General features: G+C 32.9%; 1 protein-coding gene across 4 annotated transcripts in view; it reads right to left on the bottom strand.

The window, feature by feature from the left end:
* Positions 1–21,564, bottom strand: part of UTRN (utrophin) — a 435,226-nt gene that overhangs the window by 60,967 nt on the left and 352,695 nt on the right. For all 4 annotated transcript variants that reach the window (XM_074187765.1, XM_074187767.1, XM_074187766.1 and 1 more), the window contains 3 exons: positions 15,286–15,487; positions 9,336–9,421; positions 2,086–2,243 (listed from right to left, as the gene is read on the bottom strand). In XM_074187765.1, coding sequence (XP_074043866.1) covers positions 2,086–2,243; positions 9,336–9,421; positions 15,286–15,487 — 446 coding nt within the window. The remainder of the gene's footprint in view (positions 1–2,085; positions 2,244–9,335; positions 9,422–15,285; positions 15,488–21,564) is intronic.

Genomic DNA, 21,564 nt, shown 5'->3' with positions numbered 1-21,564 from the left:
ATCTCTTAAGACCGATCTTAATTTTTCTTGATCTTAGTTTCCTGATGAGAAGAGACAAGGTTTCATGATCATTAAGATTCTTTCATCTGTCAAAATTTTACATTTCCAGAACTACTAAGAGTAGAAACAGTCAAATAGAATGAGAAGAAAATATTTCTCACTTAAAACTAATTTTAATACTTTTCAAAACTACCATAAAATTATTACTAAAGTACTGGTACAACCATGTCAACCCCGATATTCAAGAAACTCCAATGAATTTCTATCACGTACAGTATTAAATAAAAAATTCTATTTGACATTCAAAGCCCTTAAAACCTTCTTCATAACATCCTTTTTTGTCTTCTTACATATTTGTCTCCCACACACCCATGACACTGGCTTCCTTGCTTTCCAAAAACAACATTCCATTTGTCCACTAAAGGAACTTTCTCTGGTTGCCCCTTTCCACTCCAAATTGCCATCCTTGGAATGCTCTAACTCTTTATCTCTGATTTCTGGACTCCATGGCTCTCCCCAAGTCTCAGGTTCATTTTTTCTTTATACAGGAAGTTTTTCCTAATTCCTATTTACTGTATTGTCATTCCCTCTTTAAGTTATTTTGTATTTATTCTGTATTTAGTTTGTTTGTGTATGTGTATTCACACACACACACATTCCAGGTCAGGAAATGTCTATTAACTTTCTTAGTATCCTTAGCACAGATGATCTTTCTAAGATTTTTAATTATATATTAAAACAATCAAAATGTTCAACAGCATCAGCAAATTTTGGAGGTCAATATTTAAGCTAGATTTGGCTACTTTCAAATGAAATTGGAAATATGTTGTGTTGTCAATGTATTTGTTTGCTATTTCATTAAATGCACAATGCCAGTATGAGATTGGACGTGAGACTGCACAAAATATTGCTTCTGTGAATTTATTTTATAAAAATTTCCAGAAGACAAAAATGACAAATTCTCTAAAACTTGCCAGGTCTCTGTCACTGATATGGAATAATTTCTAAATGTGCAAGATTAAATTTTGATTAATTTATACCCTTCTTGCTGAGAGCAATCTTTGTTTCTGTGTAAGAAAATGAATCATACTTGTACAATTTGAAAAGAGAAATTTTAAGTATTTGCAAATTTGTAATTTCTCTATTTCCTAAAGTAAAGTTTGCTGCTGTAAAAAAAAATTGAACAAGAGTTGTCATTAAACTTTAACATTTTTCACTTCTAAGAGAAAATCTATAATCCCAAACACCTCTATGCCTGGAAAAATAATTCATAAAATTTTATATCCTTTGGTAAAATATTGACCTCACATGTAATTTTTGGACACATACATCTTCATTTGTGCATGTATGCACAATAACACTAATAGTTAAAGAAGCTAATTGTCCATAAGTACTATATATAATATAACAAACTCATGATTTTGAACTATATTTTTGCTGCATAAAATTTCATAATAATTGGGTCAACTACTATTTCTATTATTTCTTGCCTTTCTACATATCTATCAGTTGTGAGATCTTGGGGAAAATTCATCTCACTTCTATAGGTCTCAATGTCCTTAAGTGGGGTTGGACTAGATACCCTCTAGGGTCTCTTTTGAATCTATATCTCTGATCCTCCTTCTGTTATTTAGAATGTTTTTTAATACAATATATTTCAAGACAAAATGATACCTAGTTAGTGATTCTACTTTTTATTTACAAAATGCTTTGGTTGAAAAGCTCAGGGTATGTTTCATTCAAGTAGCATCAAGTAATCTATGTCTGGTAGTGATAATTGTTATTCTCCAAACATCCTTCTGGTATCTAATATACTTGTAGTAGAAAGAGATCTTACTGTACTGTGAAGCCTTGAGAACAAGACCTAGAATAATGACCTGGACGTCAGTTACAGTTCTAAGAGGAAAACAGAAGCCAGAATAGATGGAGATGGGATATGGGTAATGAGAAAAGATAGGAAATGAGTGCAGGGTTATCTCTCTAGAAATATGGGAGTGAAGAAATGCAAAAGAACCATAGCCGGAGGAAAAAGATAGGCAAAGGAAATGTTTAAGCATGAAGACATTTTTAAGATGCTATTTTTACCTGTTGGAAGCAGCTTCTAACACTAGGTTCAATATTACTCCCACCAAATGCTGCTACTTCCCCAAGTTGCCGAGGGATCTGGATGGCATCATGAAGCAAAAGGCCAAGCTGCCTTTGGTCACACATCTCTGTAGGTCCTGCCACTTCCTTAAAGAGATCTGGAACAGAGAAACAGATAAGTTTAGATTCGACCTTCCTTTGAGACCTCTTTCTACCTACAGAATATATTTATTTACATATATATGCAGACATATGTATATATACATACATAAACATATGAACAAATTTACTTTACTTTATGACATAATTCAACTATAAAAACATTTCAAAGGGGAAAGAATTAGGAAAGTCAGCTCATGTACTCTGAAATCTTTCAATAAGACGTAGTTCACAAATATTGAAAGGTATCTGACCACCTGTTAATTGACTAATTTGTAGAAAATCAGACTTTCCATGCCAATCATAATTACAAGCTTATCACTAAATAAAAAGAATATTCTTTTAGTGATACATTATGAGTCTGTGACCTAGTTTTATGAACTTAAAATGGCTTTATCTTCCTATTCAGAGACAATGTGTCAAAACAAATTTTCCTCTGCAACATGTCAGAGAGAGAGAGAGAGAGAGAGAGAGAGAGAGAGAGAGAGAGAGAGATGTTCTGAAAAGTAAACATTTACATTTTGACAGACCTGTTTTTTATTTCAGACACCAAATGCATCATTTGGAAATGGACTACATGTACTTTACTACAAACCCTATAGAACTATAATTAAACATTTTTGCTTCCTCAGTTAACTTCCATTGTTTTAGGAACCATTATCATTCTTTCTACTGAAGGAAATACATTTGTATAGATCTCAAAGAAAAATTGCTAACAATTTGTATAAACCCTTAATTCTAATTCCTTTCTAATCAAACAAAGAAAAACCATCAGTTAACAGCTTTTTAATTATCTTGGCTCAACAACAATTAATGAGCCACCTTCTTTCTAGTTTTGGCAGCATAATTTCTTTTCACTACAATGCAATATTTCAGACGTAAAAATATTTAGCATATCTCCAATAAATAAGTAAAGTAAAATCAAATACTTTACTTTTTTGAGTAGGGATTTGGAAAAACATCATTTAATGAAGGAAATAGATTATCTCTAGAAATAAATTTCTAAACAAAGGGAAAACACAAATATAAATGTTCTCCATGTGAAGCTTTAGTGGACAGAATATTTTCTTATATGATCTCAAAATATCTCCAAATAATGCTAGGATAAATCTTATTTTCTTATGTGTTATAGCATCAGTCTAACATGCATCAGTCTTTATTATTTTTTTTAGGTTTTTGCAAGGCAAACAGGGTTAAGTGGCTTGCCCAAGTTCACACAGCTAGGTAATTATTAAGTGTCTGAGACCGGATTTGAACCCAGGTACTCTTGACTCCAGGGCCAGTGCTTTATCCACTACACCACCTAGCCACCCCTATGCATCAGTCCTGATGAAAAGCTGAATAATGGATCTAATATTGTCAAATTTCTACTCTCAAAGAAACTGAGCCAAGTGCAGGAATATTGACACAGTAATTACAATGAAATATGACTTTAATTATAAGGAAACACAAGGAAAGGAAATTCAATTAAGATAAATTTAATTTTCATCATCATTTGTTCAAATATATTTGATTAGAATACTTTTTTATTCAAAGATTACTATTAAAAATCCTTTCCATAGCATTTTGATACTAATACTATTTTGAAAATATTTTATGTCAAGTTCTTACACAAAAAAAATCAATCTTTTCAATAGCAATATTCAATTGGTGGTGTGCATAGCTGTAAGCAATAGAATATGACAGTCACTGAAAATTTGAGAACATCAGAGTTTATTGGAGAGTTACACAGTGAATGTAAACAAACTACATCTAATCAAGAACTCTGAAGAATCTAAATCAAAGAATATTATTGGAAATATTTGACTGAAAAAGATATCAAGTGATCATGTGGCGAGAACTGGGGATAAGAAGAATGTCCATGCATTCCACAGAGAAAAAGGATCCCCCAAGTTTTAGGTATGCTATCTATGGCAAAAATATTGAGAAGAAATGAATAAGAAAATAGCATGGATGGGTAATGAGGAGAAACTTCAATCTACATTGTTGTAGGGAAAATCCACACTTATGAAAACAATGAACTGTTTGAATATTTATGTTACTAGGAACTTAAAATAAGCCCACAAAGCAATTCCATATGAATTCTCCCAAATGAATGAGTTTATTATCTAAGATCAAACTTTACTGCTATAAATGCTTTTGTATGTATACCTATATGTCATACTATTAAAAAATACTAATTATTAATCAGATTTTATTTTCCTAGAATTGAGAATTAGTGCCTGTTGATAAGATAGATAGCGTTTTGCTATGCTAGCAGGAAGAGTAAATTGGTTATAAAGTATAAAACAACATCAAAAATCCTCTTTATCTTTCAAATTTTTCTAAGAATTTTGATACATTTCAATCTATACAAATAAGACCTCAACTAAAGTCTTTTTCTTTAAGTAGTAATATTGACCTCATTTCTTTGGAAGGAATCTCAAAAGAAAACAAAACTGTTACTACGTCTAGGCCTTGAAAGGTCCTAAATATGGATCTAGGAATGCATTATCTTTTTATATTCTGAGGACAAGGTATAATTGAGAGCCACCAGAATGGCTAAACGGAAATGAATTCTTCAGTCATAGCAACCCTTGAAGATTATCTACCAAGTTATAGTAGGGCATGAGAGACACAAGAGCAAAAAACAGTAATCACATTGACAAAATATTGGAAAACAAGGAATTTTTGTATTTGGTCAATTATTGGTAATGTGGGGGAATGTTTGAAGATGAAATCACAAGTTTAACTCACTGGTTTAACTCAATGTCACTTATTTTTTCTTTTAGGAACCTAAAAATGATTAGGAGAAACTTTCTTCTGAAGATAAATGTAAAAAATTCCATCTTATGTAGAAGGTCAAAATAAATTTTTAACACAGATGTTTGGCAAATGTTCACAAAGCATACAGTGAGATTAACTGGTTGGGGAAGTCTACTAAACAATCAGAAGCCCTGGATACCTATTCAAATGTGGTAATGGAAGCTGTACAGAATAAACAGTTTAGTAGTAGAATGGACAAAGAGTTGCACTGGGACATAGAAAGTACCAATCCTACCCTATACCTATAGTGGACAGTACCTAGAGAAGTCATTAAACTTCTTAAGTTCAGTTTCCACATATGCAAAATAAAGAAAATAATAGTCCTTCCTAACCAGGTGGTACTGGAAAATCAAATGAGATAACACATGCAAAACACTATGCAAAGTTGAAAACATCTTACAAATGCGATATTATTTTTTTTGCTCTTGATAATATTGTTGTTGTTATAATTTCTACACTCTATTAATTTTCAAAAAGTTCATGAAAAAATGTTTTTATAGCACTGATGTCAACAACACAAAATGGTGATTTTTATAAAAGAAAAAACCAAAATTTTATGAAATGCCAAAAAATTCACTAAAAAGAACAGTCATAGTGTTAATAACCATGTGCCAGACTTTGTACTAAGTACCTTACAAGTATTATAAACTTGAAAAAATTAGATAAAGTAACAAAAGATGTGATAAAATTATTTCCAAATATTTATACAATAGGCTTCATCTTCCATTTTGTAAATGAAACAAACTGACATAAAAAGAACAGAAAGATACTATGAAGACTGTGGGGGGAGGTGATAAATGGAAACTAGACAAAATATTCATATTTTATGAGAAAAGATGATACTGATGCTGATATATTTATTTTCATAAAATTCATAATCAATAATTATCAGTCCTGGGTATGACTTAGGATTTATGTTAGTTACTTGTAGTTAGTTACATCACTTTTTGATGCACAGAGCAAATGTAGATGCTTTATCAGGTTTGTTCTTTTAAAAGAAAACCTCCATAATGAGGTTTTTATGAAAGACATAAAGAGACTTGAGTCAAGAAATCCAATGAAAGTTTCACAGGGGTGAAGACAATGGAATTGGACCCTAGAGAAATCAATGCCAAGGTTGATATCAATTGACCCTGACTAAATTGAGGCTCTGTCATTGAATTTAAAAAGCAGGATGACTTGAATATTAATGTTAACAAAAGAGATCTTATTGGGGGAAAAAAGTATCCAAGAATCTACAGCTGCATGATAAAGTGAAATAGAAACTTAAAACTTCTAAAGGACATCATTAGATGAAAATAAAACATATTAAGAAATACATGTGATTCACCATTTTAGGTCTCATCTGTTTCAAGGAAAAAAAATATCTTATCCAGAGTGAAGAAAGAAAAATAAATGAGATGCTATATCAACATTTGAACTCAAAGAATCACAATTTGAGTACACAAAGCTAATTCCTTCACAAGGGCTTGACCCACAACTGATATTCAATAAATAATTTACATCTTTACCCAGGGAAGGCAACTGAATTTGTCTCAAATAACAACTTCAATATTTCTTATCTTCTTCAGAATAGTGATATATTTTACCAATTATTTAGACTTTAGGAAGTAGAAAATATTAGTAAAGCAGATCAAACTTTAAAAATGTGTGGTATATACATTCCCCACCCACCCCAATGGAGAACTAGTTAAATATTGTTCAAATGTTTAAATAATGAATATTAAATATTAAATTAATTTAAATGTTAAATATTAAAACAACTCTGTACAAGAATAAAAAACATCACTGTCCTTCAGGAGTTTATAATTTAATAGAGGGGATAAGACATATAAAAAGAAGTATAATATGAAATAAAAATGTCATAAGGACAAAAAATAAAGGCAAAAAATTTACAGAGTAGTTCTATAATATAGCTGGAATAGAGAGCATGGGAAATATGACTAGACAGGTACATAGAAGCTAGAATGTGTAGGGCATAAAATGTCAAACTCAGTAGGCTTTATTTCATGGCATAATAATTATAATTGACATTATATGGCACTACAAAGCTTGTTCTCTCTGATTTATGAATCAGCAACTTCCAAGATAAATACCCCAGATAGTAAGGTCTCTCTGCTGATGGGAAAAGTGAGGATTAGAGAGGTTAAAGACTTATTTATAGTCATACAACCAGTGTCCAAGATTTTATTTCATGCTATAATAATAGTTGATATGTAAACGGCACTGCAAAATTCACTCTTTCTGATTTAAGCATCACAACAATTTTTGAGATAAATATTACAGGTATTAAGAGTCTCTGCTTGTTGATTGGAAAACTGAGGATCAGAGAAGTCAGACTTGTTTATCGTCTTACAACTTGGATCCAAGACAGGATCTGAACCTAGAGAAAAATGGCAAGCCAGATACTGAAGTCATTGAGAGAGGGGGCAGACAAACAAGAGAATTGGAAGATGACAATGAGAATTGATACAGACTGATTATATCAGATGCCATTAAGGAAAAAAAAAACTTCTAAAGAGGAGGCTGGTGAGTGTTGGGTCAGAGCAGGGATCTGGAAGGAACAGTAAAGAACAAGAATATTGATCAGTCTGCCTGGCTCTGCCATACAGGAGAAAGTGGAAGAAAGTGAGGCTGTTCTGGAGAGGGTGGCGAGGGACAGAGAATATTTGGGTGGGTGGGTGGGGGGAACAAGGTTTCAGCACAGTGGTTGGCATGATGAAGGCATTCAAACTTGAAATGATTTTAAGACATGAAGGAGGAAAAGATAAAGGATGAAATGAAAATTTTATTTACTTTTTAACAATAGAGAGGGGTTGCCAGAAGGCCCAGTTGAAAAGGCATTAAAAGAAGCGCAGGATTTGAAAAGATGTAGTCAGGTAACTTAGTGAATAGAGCACTAACCCTGGAGTCAAGAGGACCTGACTTCAAATCCAGCCTCAGACACTTGACATTTACTAGCTATGTGACCCTGGGCAAGTCACAACCACAACTGCATGGCAAAAAAAAAAAATAAAAAAAAACAAATAGACCCAATGATAGCAGATGAAACTGCCAGTCGGTCAGAAAGGTTAAATAAAGAAATAAAAGAGGAAGGTTCTGAGACAGATAAGTACATAGGGTATAGAATATGCAAAAAGGTATTTTCATCCTGGGAAGGAATGACTCTGAATGACAGGGAGCAGGCAATAGACATTTATTAAACACTTATGAGGTAGCATGCTTTGTCTTAAGCTCTGGGGGAATAAAAAGAAAAGCAAAAGAAAGTCCTTCCTATCAAGGGGCCAATAGTCTTAATTGGGGAAACAATATGTAAACAACTACGTGCAAAACAACCAGACAAAAGAAATATTAGAAATACTCAACAGAGTACTAGAATTCAGAGAAATAAACCTATATAGAAGGTGAAATTTTAGCTACAATTTGAAGTAAGAAATAGAAGCCAGGAGAAAGGGAGGAGGGAAAACATTTCAAGCAGGAGAGATATCTGAGAGTTGGTAGTATCTTGTGTGAAGAAAAGCAACACATTCAATGTCACTATCATATAGAATATCTGGGTGTTTGGGCAGGGAAATGAGAGTAAAATGAAAGAATACTGGAAAGAAAGGAAGGGGTCAGTTATCAAGAACTCTGCCAAACATGGTCTGCTCTATTGTATCCTGAAAATGATAGGGGGCAACTAGAATTTACTGAGCTGGGGGGACACTTTTGGCAGGCAGACTGACTAGCAGACTATTAAAATAATTTGGGTATGACATGATGACAATTTTTTACTTTACTCTTTGCCTTTCTCACTATATACATAACAATGTGGATTCTCTGACTTCAGAGATGATAGATTTTTACTATTCTGCTCCAGAAAACAATTTTTACTTGGAAAAATTCTTCCACAAAACAAAAGCATTGTAAAAAGCTTTTTCTCTGAATTGCTTAGTTGACTCTCTCTGACAAGGCTACCTGATCTCTTGATTCTGCTATGAGCTTTCCATTTCACACAAATCCCCAATCCCATTTCACTGATCCTCTTGGGGGTGTCAAGCTATACAAGAAAGCAAACACCTTCCTCTAAACTCAAAACATAAAATCAAATGAACTCAAAATGTTTCAAAAATACATACATAAATCCCAAACTGATTATACTTAAGAAACATTTATTTCTTTTTAAAATGAATTTTACACTCTCTCCCAAAACTTTCACTATCAGAAAATAATTATTCATGATATTAATAAAGTGAAACTTTTAAGCAAAAACTACTTAAATTTGAATAGGACAAAATCTTACTTACATCTATATTTTTCCTCCAGGAGACCTTTGGAGAGAGACATTAATCCAATCTTTAGAGATTGTACTCTAATTTTTCCAGTCCGGCCCCTAAAATCATAAAATATAGAATATGCTAAGATATAAATAAAACAGAGAATAGCAGTTTATATAAGTATCTATTGTCTTGAAAAATAATTATATGTAAAAATTACCAATGAGGATAAATCCTCTTTTATTCACTTCCATAGTTTTTTTTTATATTTCATCATAAGCCCTGAAAGTTGGAGTTAAATGGTATGCCTTCCATGTTAGGCTTTGGTAATGTAATTTGCTCACCAAATCTATAAGAGCACACAAATCACATCACATAAAATTAGACAGGAAGCACAAATCAGTAACAAATTTTCAGTTGTCTCTACTTTTAAATTAAAATACTTAAATGTTTATATAAACATTCAAATAAGGAAAGTTTGAAGAGATTTACCTTTTACAAAGTATCAGGAAAAATTTGCAGTTGCTCCCATGTTGAAAAAGTTCACTACTAAGACCCTATACCAATGGTTCAAGGTGACTGTCGATTTGTGAAAGATAGGTCCTATAGTAGGTCCAATCAAAGACTGTAAGGGTAATGACATATTTACCATCTTTGGACAGATATATCTGACCTAGTTAAATGCAGAACTGAGCCCCTAGGTTGTCTGCAGGATGAAGGTTATCATCAAGTTGTGCTCATGACAATTCTCTAAGGCCAGCTAACAAGTTACAAAGAGACAGAGATATATTAGTGGAGCAAAGGTACATTCATACAAGGAAATTACAGATCCTTGTAGTATTTAGAGTGTTAAAGAATCTCCTCTGTAGACTGTTAATAATGTCACTTAAAATGCCCAGGAAAGGCTAATTACTTATTGAGTTCAGTTTTAAAGACATTGATCAGGAAAAGAATTACCCAAAGAAAGGTCAAAAGTCTTCTAAACACTTAAACCACATAATGACTTTACTTTTTATCACTGCCAATGCAAACTGTTCATGCTATTATTGCAATAATCTGAATATTGAATAATTAGGCTTGAAATCCCTGTTGAAGGCATATCTGTCAAAATTTTAATATATAAAAAAATTCTAAATCCACAATGAGAAATTGTTTCATACTATGATAAGGATATATCATCTCAAATGCACTCAAAGGTAGATTATGATAATATTTACATCTATGTCTCAATTAAGAGGTAGTTTTTAGAAATAGCATACATTCCTTTCTTTAATAAATGACATTAAACATGTTATCTGAATATAAATACAATTTAACTACATAAACTGTTTGAAGATGTAATATACATTTTTCTTTAATGCCTTAAATTTAAAGTATTCTACTGTCAAATTAAATTCAAATATTAGAATTTATAGTCAGTAGTAGTACAAAATAAGACTCTTCTATTTTAAAATTATATATGCTCGTGTGAGGTTTTTTCTATTCAACCAATGTTGAGTGACCACTCCTTGCAAGGCACCATGGTAGATACAAAATCATTTATCTTCAACATCACAGTAATCATTGTGTTCAAAGGCATTTGTGCAAATAAGACTTATCTTTATGAGGGTAGGGACTATGCCTTATCCATCTTCATATCAGTCAGTACACAAAGAATGTGCCATACACAGATACAATGAGCTAAATGGTGAGGATACAGATAAAATGAAAGAATACTGGAAAGAAAGACCAAAAATGGCCCCTGCTCTCAGGAAACTCAGGCATGAGAGAGAGCATGTAAACGCGCACGTGTGTGTGTGTGTGTGTGTGTGTGTGTGGAGAGAGAGAGAGAGAGAGAGAGAGAGAGAGAGAGAGAGAAAGTTCAAGGTATTACTTTAATTAGGTCTTCTTATAGAAGATGGGACTTAAGTTGAGGCTAAAAGAAGACAGAAAAGTCAAGAGGCAGACATAAGGAGATAGAGTCATAGGTATGGAAGACAGTGGAAAAGCTCAGTGGGGAGACAACGGAAATACCTAGCAAGATAGGATTAGCACAGAATAACAGGGTATGCTAGATGGGGAAGGGGAAGGAATGTGGGGCAGAGGGGTAGAGTTGAGTCTTTTTGTATTTACTTCTCTGTTATTTTCTTTTTTTTTATTTAGTATTTTATTTTCCCCAATTACAAGCAAAAAGAATTTTCAACTTTTTTTTTTTAGATTTTTGCAAGGCAAATGGGGTTAAGTAGCTTGCCTTAAGTGTCTGAGGCCAGATTTGAACTCAGGTACTCCTGACTCCAGGGACAGTACTCTATCCACTGCACCACCTAGCCGCCCCTTTAACATTTTTTTTTAATTGAAATGTGGGGATACTGTAAAACATGCAACAAAATATTAGTTTACTATATGGGAAATCTAGAAAGGAAAAAAAAAGGATCCAAGTTATGAAGAGACTTTGCCAAAGAGAAGATTTTTATATTTGATCCTAGAGTGACAGATATTCCATTGAGCTGAATGGGGTGAAGAGTGGGAGGGGGGTAAGGGGCAGTAGGAGAGGAGAGAGACGTAACAATCTGACTTGAAATTCTCTAGATCTTGCCTTGCTCTTGCACAAAATAAAAGATTAATGCTTGTTAAATTGAATTTAGTGAGACATTAATCCTCACTCTTAAATCTTGAATATATATATATATATATTTTTGAAAAATAGAATTAAACAATTAATTCATGAAATCAAAAGGTCTAACAAAGTTTCATAAAGTGTTCTATGAAAAAGGGTTAAAAAGCTTTCAAAGCTGAAGTCAATACAAATCAAAATTACTAAGCCCTCCCTGTTGTGCTCCTAGCATCAAAATTTGATTACTAACAGCTGAAGTAGTTACTTGTACTTGATTTTGAAGTATAAACTAAATATTCTAAGTGCTGAAACTATTTGGAAATATTTGTTTCAAACTGGCTCCCCAAAGCTGGGTATTATTAATTGTATTACCATTAAAGGTGTCTGAACTCTTTTTAAAATATTGATACTCATTTCTCTTCAAGGTAAATTATCAATAAGGAGAATATAGAAGCATTAAAGACAAGGTAATTCAAGTAGGAAAAGTGTTCAAATCAAAACTTGATGGAACGAACTATTACCTACTGATAACATCTCAAGAAAGAATCTAAAAATCATTGTTGGACATTCCCAAAAATTGTGGCTTAATATGTTGCCAAAAAAAGAAAAGGCTTTCCATTACTGCAAAAAAAAAAGACATGGAAATCTTAATTCATTCAACTAACAAACATTCAATAAAAGATCACTATATTTGAGATTATTCTAAGCATTATAGTTATTTTAAAAGATATACAAAATATAAATAAGAAAGCATAATGTAATATTTCAAGTTCTTTCTGTAGACTAGTTAGATAATTTTACAATTTTTATTAGTTTAAATAATTTTTCACATTTATTCATTAGTTTAAATAATTTAAGAAATATGTACTTCCCAAAATTAAAACTACATCTTCCCTAGGTTGTAAAGATTACATGTTAAAACATAAGTTGAATTTTTTCAGACTAGCACTTAAATAATGATTTAAACAGTTCTAGTTTCAGTTGATTATTCTCCAAAGGACATATTTAAAAAACACAAAGCAAATATCAATGAGAAGACAGACTTGGGATAGAAATTTAATGAGAGAATGGGCTATTCATTAGATATATTATTCAAGGATTAGTTCAACATTATTCAGAATAATGGAATTCAGAGGCATCTTTTAAGGCTTGAAAATATATTAAAGGAGGAACTGCTTCATATAGAGGTTAGTAAAGACAGAATGATGTCAGGGTAAAATAGCAATGAACTGAGATGAGGTTTAAGAAACCAGACCCTAGATTCAACTCTCCCAGTAACTTAAGTGCCCTTGGCTTTTTGATAAGTAGTATTTAATTATATAGTGCTTTAGGGTTTGGGGAAATATTTTTTTATTTGTTTAAAGTTTAATTTATGGAATTTTAAATAAGGATTTCTATAACATAGTGTAATTAAAAATGATAGCTGCACATGAAATTGCAATTCTATTATAAACAATTTGGTATTCTTAAATACATAATAAAGTTACCGTGTAAATTTTTTCATCCCCCACCCTAGAGATGGCTACCATTAGATACCATTACATATAAATTAGATACCATTATATACAAATATGTTTACGTATATATATATATATATATATATATATATATATATATGTATATATGCATAAAATCTTTCTAAATATTCTTTATTTATTAGTCCTTTATCTGGATGTGTTTTTCTTCTTATGTCTTTAGTAGTTTATTTGGGTATTTGTAGTAGTCTAACTTACTTGCACATTTTAAGATTCAATTCCCCATTTGGAAAAGATCGAGTGAGTCCCTTTAAGGTCTAAAATTACATGATCTATGCTCTGAATGTATGAAACAAATTATGCTAAAAGATGGTACCAACTATAATTAAGTTTTGGAAGGGCTTCCAAACTTATTGACTATCTGAGTAGGGGGACAAACCCTCAAAAATCATTTAATCCAATATTCTCACTATAAAAAGGAGTAAAATGAGACTCAGAGGAGTGGATACATGCTTAGAGAAGTTTCAAAATATAGTAGTTAGATTCATAATATATTTTGGTTTCCCCCACCCACCCCAAAGCAATAGGATATTAGGAAGACAAGGAAGGCTGCTGTTAAAAGTAAATTTATGATCTCTCAAAATATTCTTCTGGATAAAAGCATAATCTCTATACTTTTCTTAGTTTGTTATGACAATAGAATGGTTATTTAAATCCTGCTTGCCATGATTATTTCAAAAATATTATTTGTGAATGTAAAACAACATCTGAATAATACTTTTCTCTAAGCATTTACTTGTAAGAAGAGAATCATCAAGGGTAATTTCCAAAGAACAAAGCACATACAATCTCCTCCTAATCTGCCTCTTACCAATCCCTGTAGATACTAGAGCCAAAGATCCCAAAGTAATGATTCTTTCTCTCCCACCTACAAAAATTTGGTAAACAAGGAGATTGACAAAGTACCTAATCTATTACTGACTTAAAACTTGAATCATGGATTTTTGTTTGAAAAAAATATTCAAGAGCTTTCAAAGCAAGGGACAAAATATTTTTAAGAGAACAATAAAGGAACTTTGTCAGCACCAACAGAATCCAAATTATATAAGAGAATCTGAAACTAAATTTTAAAATTATTCAGAAGTGATTAGTGGGAAAAGAACAAATTTATTATTCATAATAGTAACTGAAAATACTTTGTTAAAAGCACTTTAATGAATAAAAGCACTGAAAATAACAATTTCTTTTTTACCAAAATACTATGAATTCAAGTCACATTTCTCTAGAAACTAAAAATTTTCTTTAAATGGCAAAGTTTTCAGTTAAATTGCAGGCAGAGCAAGTGGCATCACCACCTCTTATTTTCTTGAAATACTATTGCACCTAAATTTTATTTTCCAAACTTGAGTATTTCTCAATTATCTAGCTGGCTCTTAGAATTAAGTAGGAAAGGCTGATAAGTACACAGCTAATCAATAGAGAGAATTTTTGAGGCTTGAGAGGATAAGTAACAGCCAAAAGAATCAAATTTCATCTTTGCATACTTTAACCTCCTACCAGAAAAATGAATAATTCTGAACATGTCAAAAATGTCAGGAGGTCTTTTTGGAATTGATTGTTTGACAAATGTATTAGCTTAATGCAAAAAGGAGTTAAAAATATTGACAGAAAAGTGTTACTGTGAGGTAGAAGGAAACCAGTAAAAGCTAAATTAAATGCCTAATAATAAATGATACAAATGCTTCTATAATTTTTAAATATAATTCAAGTGGCATTTCAACAGTCCTAAGTGAGGAAAATAGTTTAGACACAAAAATGCTTTTGTTCTAAATACAGTTTTTTTAAAGAATGAAATGTTTGTGTCTTATATAATAGCCTTATTTGAACAAATTGAAAAGTCATGTATACTTACGTGTCATATACATTGAGCAGCCAGTTGAGACACATATCTACACAGAGAGGAACATTGACCAGGTCCTTATGTGACTGTTCCAGCCCATCATAAGTTGTTGTCAGACAATTGATGACATCAGGGACATTGAGGAGTTTATCATTTTGGTTCAATTTGTGCTGTTTGAAGATCTCATTTGTTGTGTTCAATTCTAGGAGATCCACTAATAAGGAGAAGAGAAATAGACTTATTAACAAATTAGACTATCTGAATCCTGATTCTTCCAATAAAGAGTAGGTATTATGATATTTGATAGCTTTGAGTCTCAGTTTTCACATTGGTAGTATAAAAATATTAGCATTATTCATATAAGACTGAGAGCACTTTTAAGTGATCAAAAATATTCAAAAGATGATTTTTTTAAAAGAACACTCTGTAACTAATTAATGATTCCATATAGTACTTCCCAGAAATATACAATTTATCTGTGGAAAACTGATATTGATATCTAATGATCTAATGTGCTAGAGATGTCAGGGGAAAAAACACTGCAATTTGTTAAATCAACGCAAAAATCTGCATTTTCTTTTATTTCTATTCCTAGTATCATAATCTCTCTCTCTTTAATTGAAGCTTCTAAAAAGCAGGGGTTCTGCCTCTGTACAGCAGTATACACAGATAAACACTTAAAAAGAATTTTTTTTGGTCTTATATGACTTTTTTGTGATCCCATTTGGGGCGTTCCTTGGCCAAGATACTGAAATGGTTTGTTATTTTTTTCTCCACTTCATTTTAAAGATAAAGAAACTGGTGCAAACAGCATTAAATAACTTCCCCAGGGTCAAACTGCTACTAAGTTTTGATTTGAAACCAGTGCTCCTGACTTCAGGGCTGGCAATCTATCCACTGTGCCATCTAGCTGATGAACTTCAAGAAATCATGATCTGCATATGACAAGGCCCTGTAATCATTAAGGACTAGCCGTATAAAATAAACAAAATGCTAAAAGTAACCACTTTTATGAGTAAAGTACAGTCTGACCACATGGCCCAAAGCTTTAACCAGTGCCAGCAAATCCTAAGTTTCCTGGATCAGGTCATGCCTGCATTTCTTCCAGAAAAGGCACTTTCAACTACATGGCAGTTACAAAATATTTGCCACATCTAAGAGTCCAGGAAGACTTCAATTTCTAGTGATTCACTTTGACACTTCCTTTGCCTTTTGAAGTAAATTAAATTTAGAGACCTTAAGTGACCACATTTGAATCATTGAAAAATGTGATTTCTTTTTTTTTTTTCACAGAGACAAAGGACAACTTGGTCTCATGGTAAAAGAAACAAACAGAAGATTTAGTTTCTTTCACTAACTTCCTTAAACCTGATGGTTTTTCCCCAAGCTACCTATACAGTCGAAAATGAATAAACTGTTAAATATCAAAGGTCTAGGATACAATTTTCTTTTCTTTTCTTTTTTTTTTGCAAGGCAATGGGGTTAAGTAGCTTGCCCAAGGCCACACAGCTAGGTAATTATTAAGTGTCTGAGGTCGGATTTGAACGCAGGTACTCCTGACTCCAGGACCGGTGCTCTATCCACTGCGCCACCTAGCTGCCCTGATACAAGTTTCCTTAAGAGTAATGCACTAGGCATCCATTCAAACTGGCCCATGTCCTTTGAGGATGCCTTGACCTTATCTACTTGTATACTTTAACTCATTCTTTTCCCTGGGATTTCAGAAGATACAAGGGATGGTGGCAAGGCCAGTACAGTTTCTGTCCAAGGGAAGAGAAAGCAGAAGGAGCAGTCCCCATAGCAAAAGTTTGGGAAGACTCCATAAGAAGCACCATCCTGATGGTTGAATTTATCATCAATCTTTTATTTTCAAGAAAAATGTACTTCTCTTATGGAAGATGAAGAACTCCAAGGCCATCTTGTGCTATGTTAAATGTTAAAAACTTTTGATCAAAAGTCTGTCATGTGCTAAGCATTATATCCCCCTATTTGTAATACAAAAGTAATCCCTGATGTTACATTTTAATAGGAGAAAATATATGTAAGAGAATAATGTCCAAGTAAGGAAGTTTTGGTCTAATAAATTGAGCAATAGTTATTGGTTCCTAGTTCACATGTTTTTCTAGAAGCAATGTTAGTATTGATTTAATTATTGTGTCCATAGTAGGAAATGCAGTTGACAGGAGAGTAGGGCAGCACAACGTCAAAGAAGAAAAATGAAAGTGGAGATTGCTTGGTTGCCTAGAATTGATTAAATATGGGAGTTTTTAACATTTGTTCATTAATTCATTCATTCAATCAAGGAATCAAAGTTTGCCTATTTGACTATTGAGTACATAGTCATATAAAACTTCTCATTTCTTGCCAAGGCTTTTCAATTCTATTTCCATATCATCTCTTTGATCTCTCCACTTAGTTAGACCCTTATGAACACTGGAATACCCTTCCTCCCCTGCCAAAGTGATTTTAATAATCACTGTAGCATGATCCCTATTCAAACAAAGGGGCAATAATATGGAGAAGGTGTTGGCCCAGGAGTCAAGGCCAGGGTCAAAATCCTCCCTGAACTTACCAGCCAAATGACTGAGAAATCAATTTAACTACAGTTTCCTATTGTAAAAAAAAAAAAAATAAGAGAGCTCTGACAATTGGTGTCTAGATCTAGATTTATGGTCCTATTGCCTAGAGAAAATACTGTTTGACCTTTACAGCCCTTCATGATCTTCAGCCTCTTTCTACTGATGGTCCATCACCCCTACTCTGTGCTTCAGTCTCCTATTATTTTAGCTACCTATTATTCTGTCTTCTATCTGGAGTCGATATTTTCCAACTATGTTCAAGTAAGAGTAAGAGAGTTGTGGGTAAGAGATTTTTTGCAGTGGTAGTTTATCATTATAGTGAATTTATCTTAAATTTAATTATTTAAGTATCTTATACTTATTTGTGTACATACTTTATCTTCTAAGTAGTACAGAAGCTCCTTGAGCATATTATCCAATGAGATTTGCAAGGTTATACAAGTACAAGATATAATTAGACACTTTTATTTTTCTCATTGTATCTTTAACATGAAGCATAATGTCTAGCATTTAGTAGTTTCAGAAATAAATGTTTAGCCGATCTGAGGTGTTTAAAAATACTATAGTCAGTTTATATTTCAGCAACAAAATTTAAGAAGTCACTACATTTTCAAGCTTAAATGAAGAAATTTTAGAAACATATTTAGAATGCATTTGGTCAAGTCAAGATTCCACATCCTCAGCCACTTTAAGCCTATCCTAGGGTACCATTCCAGGTGCTTTGAAGATTTACACATTAACTGAGAGGTAATCCTGGTCCTAAGGCAACTGGTGATGGATCCCTAACTACCCTCACTAAAATTATATTAACATCTGATTTATATATGAAGACTGAACAAAGTTAGAAGGAATTATAAATAAGTGCCATTAGCAAAGAGGAGTAAGGTGAGTTTGTCCTGGGAAAGCTTCTATGAGAAGATGAGTTTCCATTTTATAAATACAAATTACTAAGCACTTATTAAGTAACAATTTTACATAAAGTATTGAGCCAGGTTGTAGGACACAACAAGTTTAGATGAGAAACAGTTTCTCAACCCTCAAGGAATTTATGATTACATAAGATTAGTAAGGGATATGACATGCAGAGATAATTCTACTACAACTCAAATGGAACAAATAATCCGTAAGTGTACCAAAGAGGTATAAAACAAAGTGGCTTTTGTTACAGGAGGTTTTTTAACAGCTGTTACTGATTAGGGAATCAAGGAAGGTTTTGTGGAAGGGTTTACAGTTTTCAGTCAGGCTTTAAAGAATGTGTAGGAATTCAACAGACAGAGTCAGAAAAGAAAGATGTCTGAGGCAAAGGGAACAGAATGAGTGAAAGTACACAAGGAGGTAAGGCCAAGGCATCTTCAAAGGACATGGGCCAGTTTGAATGGATAAGTAAGCTTACAGGGAGGTAAAGTGCAGCCAGATGGTGGAGAGAGATGAATATCAGAATAGCTGAATCAATATTCAATAGCTTTCCAAAGAAGAGTAGGCTGGGAGAGAAAAGGAACACAGAATCTTGGGAAATTATCCATTCCAAGGAGATCACAAAGAACCAATAAAGAAGATAGAGATGAAACAGAGAGGTAGAAGAGGAACCTGGAAAGGTTATGAATACAGATAGTTAGGAAAGAGAGTGGGCACAGAAAGATGGCTAGCTGATAACATCAAATGCTACTTATATGATAAAAACAATGGAAAAGAAAGGGTGGGAACTTAATTTAAGGATGAAATATGAAAGGAAGGGAGGTGGCATTCCAAATAAATACAAAAGTTGAAAATTCACCTGAATAAATGTTCATTTTACCAGTGCATGACAAAGTTGGAATGTAGAGATAAAGGGGACAATTGGGAAAGAGAGAAGAGGTCAACTTCAAGTCTTTGTATGCTTTCCATACATTCCAGACAAACACATCCCCATTTATTTTCTAAAACAAATGTTTTGGGGGCAGCTAGGTGATGCAGGGGATAAAGCAACAGCCCTAAAGTCAGGAGTACCTGGGTTCAAATCCGGTCCCAGACACTTAATAATGACCTAGCTGTGTGGCCTTGGGCAAGCCACTTAACCCCATTTGCCTTGCAAAAAAAAAAAAACCCTAAAATAAATGTTTTGGTAAAATTACATTCTCTTCATTTCCTTGACAAGAAGCATTTTTAAAAAAGATCTTAACATTTAAAAAACTCAAAGGAATGAGCCCTTTCATTAATGCTCATTAGAGTACAGAAAAAGATACACTTTTAATATTTATAGCTGTCCATTTTGAGGTCTCACTGGAAACTTGGACTGTGAATTTAGACTGTGTGAAGCAGTTGCTGCCAAAACAGACTTTGTGGCTGAGTCATTTGTTCTCATTTTATAGCTCATAAAATCTTAGGAGACTGTAACAAACTTGCCAGCTGTGTACTGGACAGGCAGCTGAGGCTCTCGAAAAAGAAAATTGCTGTCCCTACTAACCCAAAGAACAGAGCCTGAAGAGTCCTTCTGTCTATAACATAGTAATCCATTTCCTTTTTTTTTTTCTTGTGGCTCAACATTCCTAAGCATTACCAAAAGCATGAGGGTTTTTTGCCATTAGCTTGGAGTTTCCAAACAAGTTAATGTAAAAGGTATGGTAATGGCAGTTTTCGAAATGAAAGGAGTTGGAGGGACACATACAGTCAGAGAGTGAGACCTGTTGAAATCATTCTTGTCTACCTTGGACCACTTCTCCTCTAAATCCCAGAAATAGGATATTGCTAAACCTCCACAGAGATCTTATAATTACCAATTTTAACAATGTACCTCCACTAACTACTGTTGCTGAACTGCCAACTTTTTCATATCTCTGCTCAATTTTTGATTTGGTTTGTATACTATAAGCTCCTAACCTTCACCTTACACAATAACTTCTCTACTGACCCATTTTTCTAACTGGATGGTGGTGAAGTACAGATTAAATCACATCGGGCCCCACACAGTTAAAGCTCATTCTAGCAGGATCTGGGAGAATAATCCAAATTCTTCAACTATCAGAACTTGATAACATTTTTACTTATCATTGAAAATGTGGTAGATAATCTCCTTACCATTTGTTTTTCTGCTGAAGTCTGCACTTTTTTTAAATTTTATTTTTTTAAAGTCTACACTCTGAAAAATATTCCTTTTTACACAAGAATTAAATGCATCTATTTTTTCCAAAGCTCTCTCACATTGCTTCCTCCAAATTTTTTTACACTGTTCTCCCAAGCTCTTCAAGAATATTCTTACTATTCTTGTTGTTTCTAATTTCTCCTAGATTCTAAGTATCAATTTTTCTACTCATATTTAAGGGCACTTTTAGAAACTACTTTGAATTGCTTTATCTACCACAATAATATTATGTGAGGAAAGAAGCAAGCAAGAACATCCTGGAAGTTCTTCAAGCACAACTCTGTTCTCATGCATACAACCAAACCCTGTATACCATTAAATTATTTGTCTGATCTTACGAATCCTTTCTATAAATATGACACAAATTAGAACCATAGAGGAAATATGGTACATTCTACATTAAGTAAAGTAGTCACTGAGTTGATAATGAACAAGCATTTATTAATTTAATTTTGACTATGTTACTAAACACTGAGGAATACAAAGAAAGACAAACTCCCACGTGTTTCAGAAGAGGAATCTCTGTTTTGGACAGAATAATTATCACAAATATTGGATAATTGGACAAGTATTAAAAAGAGTCACTTTTTTTAG

Source organism: Macrotis lagotis, chromosome 5, assembly GCF_037893015.1.
Source record: "Macrotis lagotis isolate mMagLag1 chromosome 5, bilby.v1.9.chrom.fasta, whole genome shotgun sequence".
Classification (NCBI taxonomy): Eukaryota; Metazoa; Chordata; class Mammalia; order Peramelemorphia; family Peramelidae; genus Macrotis; species Macrotis lagotis.
Note: the sequence above shows the minus strand (reverse complement) of the source record. Positions and strands in the feature narration are given on the sequence as shown.